The 13,560-nt window shown below is 38.3% G+C and overlaps 1 protein-coding gene across 1 annotated transcript in view; it reads right to left on the minus strand.

Annotated features, from left to right (window-relative positions):
* NBEAL1 (neurobeachin like 1) overlaps positions 1 to 13,560 on the minus strand; it is a 182,322-nt gene that overhangs the window by 142,137 nt on the left and 26,625 nt on the right. The window contains exons 5-6 of the mRNA XM_060302023.1: positions 2,726 to 2,807; positions 2,035 to 2,162 (exon numbers count right to left, since the gene is read on the minus strand). Coding sequence (XP_060158006.1) covers positions 2,035 to 2,162; positions 2,726 to 2,807 — 210 coding nt within the window. The remainder of the gene's footprint in view (positions 1 to 2,034; positions 2,163 to 2,725; positions 2,808 to 13,560) is intronic.

Below are 13,560 nucleotides of genomic sequence, written 5' to 3' on the forward strand. Positions count from 1 at the left end.
GGAACAAAAAGACTGGCATCTCCAAGCAAGGGGGAATTCTCCAGAAGAGTGCCCTCTGACTTCATCTGCACCATCAGTTCTGGTCTCCAGCCTGACTGCTTTTGAACTAGGACTGGAACTGGAACACTGGCTCTATAGCCTTCAAAGTCTAACTGCACCACTGGCTTCCCTGGGTGGCAAGGCTGCCAGGCCACATCGCAGATTTGGACTTGCCAGCCTCTATAATCATGTGAGGCAATCGCTTACAATGAAGTTCTTCACACACACACACACACACACACACACACACACACACACACACACACACACACACGGCCTGCTAGTTTTGTTTCTGTGGAGAACTCTGACTAAAGACTACAACTTTCGGGCTTCCCTGGTGGCGCAGTGGTTGAGAGTCCACCTGCCAATGCAGGGGACACGGGTACGTGCCCCGGTCTGGGAAGATCCCACACGCCGCAGAGCGGCTAGGCCCGTGAGCCGTGGCCGCTGAGCCTGCGTGTCCGGAGCCTGTGCTCCGCAGCGGGAGAGGCCACAACAGTGAGAGGCCCGCGTACCGCAAAAAAAAAAAAAAAAGACTACAACTTTCAACACATAAAGGAAAGCAAATGTATAAATAAGCAGATAGAATTGTTATATTTAATAGCTGGAGTATTTGTTCCTATTAATTCTATTAGACACTTCTTGCTTTACCTAAAGGATGTGTTATTTCAATAAAATATTACTATATAGAACATATAAAGTATTACCCCATAGTCTAATTACCCCATAGTCTACATACATGTTCTCTCAGTTACCAATCCTTCACCATTATCTAATGGTGGCTATTCAAAGTGAGGGTATCCTACCCTAAATATTCTGAAAAGCCTATTAAAAAAATCAAACATTCTAGTAACTGAAATGTTGCAGGAAGTAGGAATTGTTTATAAGTGGGTCAGGTTACACTGAAAATGAAAAAATCCTGAGATTTAAAGTACAGCAGATTAGGGAGACCTAAAAAAGAGATCTGATTGTGGGTGATAACACAACTCTTCCTATTCTTTGCCCACAGATAAGAAAGATACATGAGTTTTTAAACTCTTCCCTTTGAGCTGTGTACTGGTAATTATGCCATTGTCACTAAGCTACAAATCCATCATCTTACATGCCATCTGCTTTGTGATGCTGGAACAGTCATTCTACAAACTGTATTTCCTTTCCTCCAGCTACCTCACTCTTGGGTTCATCAATAGTGGGTACTAAACGGAGCCTGGAACGTTGAAAGAGTGAAAGGGGGACTGATGCCTTATTCCTTATTTTTTTACTGGCCAACAGTTCTTAACTATGGCATTCACAGTTGGTTTCTTTCTTCAGCTTATTTTTGGCAACACCAGAACCAGCCTCTTCACGGCTGCTCAGTGATAGCAGCACTGGCTTAGGACTCTTTCCTCAGAAGTCTCAGACCAGGCACTGCAGGACCTCTTCTCCAAAACTTCTAGTTTCTGATAACTCTAATCACTTCCCTTTGTTCCCACAGAACCAGGGAAGTAGCTGCTTCCTGAAGTTACTATCTCTGTATTACATCACTGTCCCCCTTTTGTTTTTTGAGTTCTCTAATACCTATTTAACAATCTCCTTGCATTACAATCTCTCTTTTTAAACACTGGTTTCTGACTGACACAAGCTCCACAATTAAAAATAAAAACACAAAATACTGTTAAAATTCTTTTTCAAATCATGAAATATGCTTTAAAAAAAGATAAAGTTCCTTGAAAAATATGTACACTCTACTTGATGCTACTGTGCTCTGAGATTTTACCATCAGATTATTAGCATTCAATTGCATTACAAAATAAAAGTTCAGGGTAAATTTATTATCTAGAAGTGGCGTTTATCACTAATTCATTACCTCCAATGTAGTTCTCTACCTCAGAGATAAGGATGGGGTCTTAGACACATCTTACCAACTGCTTTCATAGAGAATGAGACCTGCTTTGAAGAATTGTATATATTATGATATTTAGGTGTTAAATGAACATTATGATTTATAAGACATACCCTGAAATTCTATGCCTCCAATTCCGATATGGGTCATATAAACTTTCACAAAATGCCAATGCATGGATCACAAATTCTTCGATAGATGTCTGATCTGCCAATTCCTTCTCTTTTTTTTTGCTTTTTAACTGAGAATTTAAACATAAAATTATATGTACTTAAAAATGTTAAGCTGTATAACATACTGACCAACATCATTAAAAGACTACATGTTTCATTCATCTAATAATAATAACTCATTTTTATTCAAATAAGCCTAAGTTCCATTTGAGTGTGTAAAGGGTCAGTTAATCATATGGGTTGGATATAACCTCTCAAATTTTAAGTATTTCCTAGGAAGGATTTCAAATGGATAGACAAACGTCTTTCCAAAAAAGATGATGCTTTCAATAAGAGGGTTATTTGATGAATAAATAATAAATACATAAAATGGCAAACTGTGTCATTTAAAATAGCCATTTATAAAACACTTCAACTTTTAAATTAAAATAACAAAATGTATTAATAATTGCTTGTCTACTTTCAGATAATTGCATAAGATGCCTGAAATATATAAGTACCCACTGATAATTTTAATGATCTTCTCAATTATTACCTCCTCTGAAAACATTTAACTTTACTATGATATTTTAAAAAATAAAAACTAGTTACTCTCAGTAAAACAAAAAGGAATATATTAATTCACACCTACTTGTTGAATATAGAGTGTTGTCATAGTGATAACATGATTGATATATGAGCAAGTCCCAATTTCTTCTACGTTAGATAGATTTCTGTGAGGAAAAAAAAGAATAGCCATATATTTATTATATATGAATAATGAGAAAAATGTATGCTCATGAATTCAGGTTGGTTTTCGGAACACATGTTGGCAAATAAAATACAAAAAACAGTCATTAAAACTTAAAATCAATATGGTTATATAACTGCTTTCCCACTGAGAATGCAAAACACACCTCAAGCACCATTTAACTACTATAAACAGAGAACATTTAAGAAAGACATGCCAATTAGCATTTGTTTATTATAAAAAATTGGAAAATATCACAAAGTAGAAATAGAAAAGAAAAAGTCACTAATATTCTTACAACCCCAACGTTAGCAACTATATACATTTTGGATTATTTCTTTCCAGGTTTGTTGTTATTTTCCTATGTACTTTTTAAGCTTGGTTTTTTGTACATATCGTTGTCTTTATAACTCATGTAGTGCAGTTTTATAGTTATCATCTTGCTTTCTGAAATTATAGTTCCCCTTTTAGACTCATAATATATCTCCTCATCTATATTAAAAAGCCTTGAGAGAAGGGTGGGCATCTATACATACTCCAAGAGGGCACAGTGCATGCCTTGTTTAAAGCAGTGTGTCAACAAGTGCCTGGTGTTTAATTAAAATATGGCCCTCATTTTTGTTCCATTTTTAATAAGACTGAGGTATGACACGTAAAATGCTAACATGTACTCTTACTAATATCACCAGTCTTTTTCTTGGCATACTAAAAAAAATTCTGTTAAGACAAAAAACTCTATTGTGCTCTGAGACATTGTGACCTTGAAAAATACTTTATATCTTAAAATCCAGTAAATGCTAAAGGAACAGGAAAAATTAACTAAATTAATGAACTTAGTGTAAGAAGTCAGAATGGCATGACATCTTTGAGAAAGCAAAGAGTAAAGGCAGAGGTAAAATTCAAAGCCCCTGTGGAGGATTCTGGGAAAATAGCCAAGTGGGAAGAACCAGGAATCTGTCTCCCAACCTAGAAAACAGTTACACTGTCAAAATCAGTTTGATGTAACTATTTTGGAACCCTTGAGTCTCTGTTGAAGGCTGGCAACTTCTATGGGAAAATCTGGATGATAAATTGCAATTAATGTCCTAAATTCTGCTCAATTTCAGCTATTAGCCCAGTAGCACCTATCAATCTGCCACCCCCAGACATGTGGTAAGCAGCTGTGCACATAGTCCAGGAGCAGCTTGCTAACAGCTTGAAGAAACCAACGTAGGCAAAAAGGACCCTGTCCTCAACATATTGGAGATCGTGCTCTGATCACTGATTGCTCCTTCTGATTATAGAGGTGCAGACAAAGAGGCAGGCAGGCACTGATATTGCACATCCCCACCACTTGTTACAAGCCTCTCCCCCTCTGGCTGAAGTAATTTCCAGGGGACTTAAAGGCCATTTCCCTTTCCCCCTTCATCTTTTTGTTTTTTCCCCTTTTGGGAGCCAGATGTTAAAGACTAGGACATTCAAAAATAACAGCATAAATGGGGAAAATTAGAGAGTGACCACACATGCTGAGGGAAAGGGTCAGAGTAGATCTGAGCAGACCTTATGTTTACAACTCAGGTTGATCCTCAGCACAGAGACAATCTGTAAGGATCAAAAAATAAAACAAATAAACAAAAATAACAAAAAAAAGCAGCAAACCCCAGGAAAGGGGGTAAATCTGATTTTCAGAGTTACCACATTCTTAGATTCAAATGTCCAGTATTCAATTAAAAACAAAAATCAGAAGGCATACAAAGAAATAGGGGAATATGGCCCAGTCAAAAAAAAAAACAGAGATCAACAGAAACTCCCTGAAAAAGATCTATTAGACAAAGACTTCAAAATAACTGTCTTCAAGATGCTCAAAGTATCAATACTAAAGGAAGATGTGGAGAAAGTCAAGAAATTAATGGGTAAACAAAATGGAAATATCAGTAAGGAGATTAAAAAAAAACTAAAAAGAAACCAGAAACAAATTCTGGAACTATAATCACTATAATGAAAAATTCACTAGAGGAATTCAACGGTAGATCTGAGCTGGCAGAGGAAAGAATCAGTGAACTTGAAGATAGCACAATGGACATTATCAAGTCTGAACAACACAAAGAAAAAAGATTGAGTCTAAGAAAAAGAAGAGAAAGAAAAAGGGAAAGAGAGAATACTTAAAGAAATTATTGCTGATAATTTCCCAAATTTGATGAAGGACATGAATATGAACAGCCAAGAAGCTCAACGAACTCCAAATAAGGTGAACTCAAAGACACCCACACTGAGACACACGTTATAATCAAACTTTCAAAAGACAGACAGACTATTTGAAAATAGGAAGAGAGAAGCAAATCATCACATATAAGGGATCTTCAATACAATTATCAGCAGATTTCTTCTAAGAAACTTAGGCCAGAAGATAGTGAGAGGATACACTGAGAGTGCTAAAAGAAAAATAGCTGTCAACCAACAATCCTGTATCTGGCAAACTATCCTTCAAAAGTGAGGGAGAAATAAAGACATTCCCAGGAAACAAAAGGTAATGGAGTCTGTGATCACTCGCTCTACCCTACAAAAAATGCTAAACACTGTCCTGCAGGGTGAGAGGTAAGGACACTATCCAGCAACTCAAAGCTGCATGGAAAACTAAGATCTCAATGAAGGTAAATAAATGGGCAATTATAAAAGCTAGTATTATTGAAACAGTGATTTGTAACTGTATTCTTTGTTTTTATATAATTTAAGAGATTATATTTAAAGAAATAAAATTGTTCAGGTAAAAACTAGTATTACTGTAACTTTGGTTTGTAATTCCAAATCTTGTTTTATACATAATTTGAGACTAATGCATCTAAAATAACTATTAGCTTATGTTTGGGGGCAAACATTGTGTAAATGTAATTTTGTGACATCAGCAACCAAAAGGAGTAGGGACAGAGCCATAAAAGAGCAGAGTTTTTGTATGTTATTGATATTAAAGTGGTATAAATTCAAATTAGAATGTTATAACTTTAGAATGTTAAATGTAACACCAATGGTAGCCACAAAGAAAATATCTACAGAATGTATACAAAAGAGTATGATAAAGGGGACATCCCTGGTGGTCCAGTGGCTAAGACTCTGTGCTCCCAATGCAGGGGGCCTGGGTTCAATCCCTGGTCAGGGAACTAGAACCCGCATGCTGCAACTAAAATATCCTGCATGCTGCAACTAAGACCCGGTAGAGCCAAATAAATAAATAAATATTACAAAATAAATAAATAATGAAATGCTCGTTATAAAAAAAGAATATGATAAAGGAATTTAAATCACCACAATGAGAAGCCCATGCACTGCTACGAAGCGCAGCCCCCGCTCGCCACAACTAGAGAAAGCCCATGGGCAGCAACGGAGACCCAAAACAGCCAAAAAATAAATAAATTTAAAAAAAAACAAACTTCTGTTTTAAGGCATAAAGAAAACAAATAGAACAGTAAAAGAAGTAAATTCCTCCTTAGGAGTAATTACTTTCAATGTAAATGGATTAAAGTTTCCATTCAAAAGACACGAGACTGAATGGTGTTGATGAATGAGTGCTAGGGCAGGAATAAAGATGCAGACATTGAGAATGGACTTGAGGACACAGGGCAGGAAGTGGAGACTGGGACATAGTGACAGAGTAGCACTGACATATATACACTACCAAATGTAAAACAGCTAGTGGGAAGCAGCTACATAGCACAGGGAGATCAGCTCGGTGCTTTGTGAAGACCTAGAGGGGTGGGATAGGTAGGGTGGGAGGAAGGCTCAAAAGGGATGGGATATGGAGATATAGGTATGCATATAGCTGATTCACTGTGTTGTACAGCAGAAACTAACACAACATTGTAAAGCAATTATACTCCAATCACGATATATTAAAAAAAAAAGACAAAAAAAGAAAAGAGATTGGCAGAATGGATACAAACTCAGGATCCAACTATATACTGTCTACCTGATGTCCAAGGACACAAACAGGTTGAAACTGAAAGCAGAGGGAAAGATATTCCATGCAAAGAGTAACTCAAAGAGAGCAGAGGCTGACATACAAATATCAGACAAAATAGGTTACATGGAACAAAGAAGGACATCATATATTTTAAAAGGTACAGGGGGCAGAGTCAAGATGGCATACTAGGAGGACGCGGAATTCGCGTCTACACACAACTAGGGCACCTACCAGGCACCAGCGGGGGACCACAGACACCTAAAGGGATAGGAGGAACCCCCAGTGAGCGGGTAGGATGTGGGGCTTGGGAGGAGTGATGGGAGAGGAGAAGTGGAGGCGGGATGGGCCTGATGCCCCTGAGGGGCAGCTGGGGGAGGGGAAGGGATCCCACACCCGAAGTGGGAAACTGGGGAACCACTGGGAGGGCAGAGGATCAAAAGGGAGCATGGCCAGGTTTCTCCTGCCCACTTGGGCCCCCAGGAACCTGCTGAGATCCCAGTCCTGATCCTCTGTCCACCAAGGCCCCTTCCAGATGCATGGGTCCTGAGGGAGTGGGAAGGAGGGAAGCGGGAGCAAAAGTAAAGGCTGGACCTCCGGGACTGGCACCCCTGAGGGGTGGATGGAGGAGGGGAGGAGTTCCTACACCCAGTGGGACCCACCCACGGTTAGGGGTCCAGCAGCAATGGGGGAGACCCTGGGGGAGATGGTGGGGAAGGGGGCATGAAGGAATGGAAGGGAATGCAGTCTGTGCCTTCCCTGTCCACTTAGGTACCAGGAAGCCTGTTAGGCCCAGGCCTAATCCTCTGCCCTCAGAGCCTCTCTCCTGCCACGCAGAACCCAAGCTCCGCCCCTACACCCCAACCCAGGGCCCTACCTGTACACTCAGAGAACGCCCTCTGAGACCCCATCCGATGCACTGGGCCTAAACCCCACCCACACACCCTCACTCAGGGCCCTACCTCCAAACTCCCTAACTCCACACTCCAGAGGCCCTCCTTTCCATGTGCTGCCTCTCCACTTCCACACAGGTCCTAAGCAGAGGCCCCACCCTATGCTTGAACATCACTCTGTCAAGGCCTTACCCCCAGGGCGTTTCCAGCTGCGTGGGTCCTAAGCTTAGGAGCTGCCGCATGCTCAAAACTCATCCCCCCACCTGACTAGGTCCCGCTCCACCCTAAACCCAGCCCCTGCGTAAATTCCACCCCTGCCTAAACTTTGCCCCCTACAGCCAAGGTTTTTTTTTTTTTTTTTTTCCTCTTTTAGACTGGGGTTCTGTTTTACCTTGTTGATTCATTGTTGTCGATTCTTTATATTTTTATTTTTCCTAAAAAAACTTTTATTTTTCTAGTTTTATTCTTTATACTTCATTAACATTCTCTCCTTTTGGCTTGTTCCCCCCCCCCTTTTTTATTTTTCTTTTTACTGTTATGGTTTTATTTTACCCGGTTGGAGTTGTTTCAATTAATATATTTTTCATCTTTCTAATTTTATTTTGTTCTATATTCTTGCATATTGCACTGCTCCTTTTCTTCTTCCTTTTTTTTTTTTTTTTACCACACAACGAAGCTTGCAGGATCTTGGTTCCCAGGCCGGGAGTTGGGATCCTGTGGTGGGAGCTCCAAGTCCAAACCGCTGGACTAATGAGAAACTTAAACCCCAGGGAACATTCATCGGAGTGAGGCCCCCGGGAGGTCCTCATCTCAGCACCAAGACCCGGCTCTATCCAACTGCCTGCAAACTCCAGTGCTGGATGTCTCAGGCCAAACAACCAGGAAGACAGGAATACAGCACCACCCATTAAAAGAAAAAAAAAAGAAACGACAAAAAAATATGTTACAGATGAAGGAGCAAGGTAAATACTTACAAGACCAAATAAATGAAGATGAAATAGGCAACCTACCTGAAAAAGAATTCAGAGTAATGATAGTAAAGATGATCCAAAATCTCGGAAACAGAATGGAGAAAATACAAGAAACATTTAACAAGGATCTAGAAGAACTAAAGAGCAAACAAACAGTGATGAACAACACAGTTACTGAAATTAAAAATACTCTAGAAGGAATCAATAGCAGAATAACTGGGGCAGAAGAACAGATAAATGAGCTGGAAGATAAAATGGTAAAAATAACTGCCAGGGAGCAGAATAAAGAAAAAAGAATGAAAAGAACTGAGGACAGTCTCAGAGACCTCTGGGACAACATTAAATGCACCAACATTCGAATTATAGGGATCCCAGAAGAAGAAGAGAAAAAGAATGGGTCTGAGAAAATATTTGAAGAGATCAGAGTCGAAAACATCCCTAGCATGGGAAAGTAAACAGTCAGTCAAGTCCAGGAAGCACACAGAGTACCATACAGGAAAAACATGCTGAACCACATATTAATCATAGAGAAACATGCCGAAACACATACTAATCAAACTATCAAAAATTAAGTATGAAGAAAAAGTACTAAAAGCAGCAGGAAAAGCAACAAATAACATACAAGGGGGAATCCCCATAAGGTTAACAGCTGATCTTTTAGCAGAAACTCAGCAAAAGAGAAGGGAATGGCAGGACATATTTAAAGTCATGAAAGGGAAAAAACCTACAAGATTACTCTACCCAGCAAGGATGTCATTAAGATTCGATGGAGAAATTAAAACCTTTAGAGATAAGCAAAGGTTAAGAGAATTCAGGACCACCAAACCAGCTTTACAACAAATGCTAAAGGATCTCTAGGCAGGAAACACAAGAGAAGGAAAAGACCTACAATAACAAACCCAAAACAATTAAGAAAATGGTCATAGGAACATACATATTGATAATTACCTTAAGTGTAAATGGATTCAGTGCTCCAACCAAAAGACATAGACTAGCTGAATGGATACAAAAACAAGACCCGTGTATATGCTGTCCACAAGAGACCCACTTCAGACCAAGGGACACATACAGACTGAAAGTGAGGGGATGGAAAAAGATATTCCATGCAAATGGAAATCAAAAGAAAGCTGGAGCAGCAATTCTCATATCAGACAAAACAGACTTTAAAATAAAGACTATTACAAGAGACAAAGAAGGACACTACATAATGATCAAGGGATCAATCCAAGAAGACATAACAACTGTAAATATTTATGCACCCAACATAGGAGCACCTCAATACATAAGGCAAATGCTGACAGCCATAAAAGGGGAAATGGATGGTAACACAATAATAGTAGGGGACTTTAACACCCCACTTTCACCAATGGACAGATCATCCAAAATGAAAATAAATAAGAAAACACAAGCTTTAAATGACACATTAAATGAGACAGACTTAATTGATATTTATAGGACATTCCATCCAAAAACAACAGAATACACTTTCTTCTCAAGGGCTTATGGAACATCCTCCAGGATAGACCAGATCTTGGGTCATAAATCAAGCCTTGGTAAATTTAAGAAAACTGAAATTGTATCAAGTATCTTTTCCGACCACAACGCTATGAGACTAGATATCAATTAAAGGAAAAAAACTGTAAAAAATACAAACACATGGAGGTTAAACAATATGCTACTAAATAACCAAGAGATCACTGAAGAAATCAAAGAGGAAATCAAAAAATACCTAGAAACAAAAGACAACAGAGACACGACCACCCAAAACCTATGGGATGCAGCAAAAGCAGTTCTAAGAGGGAAGTTTATAGCTATACAACCCTACCTCAAGAAACAAGAAAAATCTCAAATAAACAACCTAACCTTACACCTAAACCAATTAGAGAAAGAAGAAAAAACCCCAAAGTTAGCAGAAGGAAAGAAATCATAAAGATCAGATCAGAAATAAATGAAAAAGGAATGAAGGAAACAATAGCAAAGATCTATAAAACAAAAAGCTGGTTCTTTGAGAAGATAAACAAAATTGATAAACCATAAGCCAGACTCATCAAGAAAAAAAGGGAGGGCTTCCCTGGTGGCACAGTGGTTGAGAATCTGCCTGCCAATGCAGGGGACACGGGTTTGAACCCTGGTCTGGGAAGATCCCACATGCCGTGGAGCAACTGGGCCCGTGAGCCACAACTACTGAGCCTATGCATCTGGAGCCTGTGCTCTGCAACAAGAGAGGCCATGGCAGTGACAGGCCCGCACATCGCGATGAAGAGTGGCCCCCACTCGCCGCAAAATGGATTAAAGACCTAAATGTAAGGTCAAACATTATAGAACTCTTAGAGGAAAACATGGGCAGAACACTCTATGACATAAATCACAGCAAGATCCTTTTTGACTCACCTCCTAGAGAAATGGAAATAAAAACAAAAATAAACAAATGGGACCTAATGAAACTTAAAAGCTTTTGCACAGCAAAGGAAACCATAAACAAGACAAAAAGAGAACCCTCAGAATGGGAGAAAATATTTGCAAAGGAAGCAAATGACAGAGGATAAATCTCCAAAATATACAAGCAGCTCATGAAGCTCAATATTAAAAAAACAACCCAATCCAAAAATGGGCAGAAGACCTAAACAGACATTTCCACAAAGAAGATATACAGATTGCTAACAAACACATGAAAAGGTGCTCAATATCACTAATCATTAGAGAAATGCAAATCAAAACTACAATGAGGTATCACCTCACACCAGTCAGAATGGCCAAAATAAAAAAATCTACAAACAACAAATGCTGGAGAGCGTGTGGAGGAAAGGAAACCCTCTTGCACTGTTTGTAGGAATGTAAATTGATACAGCCACTATGAAGAACAGTATAGAGGTTCCTTAAAAAACTAAAAATAGAACTACTATATTACCCAGCAATCCCACTCCTGGGCATATACCTTGAGAAAACCATAATTCAAAAAGAGTCATGTACCACAATGTTCAATGCAGCACTATTTATAATAGCCAGGACATGGCAGCAACCTAAGTGTCCATCGACAGATGAATGGATAAAGAAGATGTGGCACATATAAACAATGGAATATTAGTCAGCCATAAAAAAAATGAAATTGAGTTATTTGTAGTGAGGTGGATGGACCTAGAGTCTGTCATACAGACTCTGTCATACAGTGAAGTAAGTCAGAAAGAGAAAAACAAATACCGTATCCTAACACATATATATGGAATCTAAAAAAAAATGGTTCTGATGAGCCTAGGAGCAGGACAGGAATAAAGACACAGACGTAGAGAATGGACTTGAGGACACGGGGTTGGGGAAGGGTAACCTGGGATGAATTGAGAGAATAACACTGACATATATACACTACCAAATGTAAAATCGATAGCTAGTGGGAAGCAGCTACCTAGCACAGGGAGATCAGCTCAGTGCTTTGAGACCACCTAGGGGGTAGGATAAGGAGGGTGAGAGGGAGACGTAAGAGGGAGGGGATATGGGGATATACGTAGGCACATAGCTGATTTACTTTGTTATACAGCAGAAAGTAACGCAACATTGTAAAGCAATTAATACTCAAAGATGTTAAAAATAAATAAAAGGTAAAATATAATGTAATAAAAGTATATATGATATAACAAAGGTATTACACTAGCAAAAAGATATAACAATTATGAACATTTACGTATCTAATGACAGACCATCAAAACATATGAAGCAAATACTGACAGAATTGAAGAGAGAAACATATAGTTCTTCCATAATAGCTGGAGAATTCAATACCTCATCCACAATAATGGATAAAACAACTAGATAGAAGATAAGTAAAGCAACAGAGGACTTAACACAGTAAATCTAATAGCTCTAAGAAACATATACAGGTGACTCTACCCAAGAACAGAACAAACATTCTTCTCAAGTGCACTTGGGACATTTTACAAGATAGACACTATATTAGGCCACAAATTAAGTCTCAACAGATTTAAAATGACAGATATCATACAAAGTATCTTCTCTAACCGCAGCAGGATGAAGTTAAAAATCAGTAACATAAAGAGAACTGAAAAATTCACAAAACTGTGTAAATTAACAAAAATACTTTAAAATAATCAATGGATCAAAGAAGAAACCCACAAGGGAAATTAGAAAATACTTAAGATGAATGAAAAGGAAAACATTACTTACCAAAACTTATGGGAGGCAATGAAAGTGGTGCAAAGGGAGAATTTTATAGGTGTAAGTGCTTACACTAAAAAAAAAGAACAAGAAACCAACTACCTAATATTACAACTTAAGGAATCAGACAAAGATGAACAAACTAAATCCAAAGTTAGCAGAAAGAAGGAAATGATAAAGATCAGAGCAGAGATTAAAATAAATTTTTAAAAATAGAGAAAATCAATGAAAACAAAAATTAGTTCCTTGGAGACATCAACAAAATTGACAAACCTTTAGCTAGATAGACTAAGAAAAAGAGAGACGAATCAGATTACTAACATCAAAAATGAAGTGTGGATATTACTACTGATACTACAGAAATACAGAGGATTATTAAGAGAGTACTATGAACAACTGTACAACAACAAATTGAATAACATAGATGAAATGGACAAATTCCTAGAAACACAAAATCTGCCAAGATTAAACCATGATGAAATAAATAAGCTGAATAGACCTACAACTAGTAAGGAAACTGAATCAGTAATCAAAACTCTCCCAAAAAAGCAGTCCTGGACCTGATGTTTTCACTCATGAAGTCTACAAAACATTTAAAGAAGAACGAATGCCAATCCTTCTCAAATTTTTCTAAAAAACTGAAAAGGAAGGAACACTTTCTGACTCATTTTATGAGGCCAGTATTACCCTGATCCCAAAGCCAAACAAGAGACTACATGAAAACTACAAGCCAACATCCCTTATGAACATTAATGCAAAGATCTTCAACAAAAT

This window comes from Globicephala melas, chromosome 7 (genome assembly GCF_963455315.2).
Source record: "Globicephala melas chromosome 7, mGloMel1.2, whole genome shotgun sequence".
Classification (NCBI taxonomy): domain Eukaryota; kingdom Metazoa; phylum Chordata; class Mammalia; order Artiodactyla; family Delphinidae; genus Globicephala; species Globicephala melas.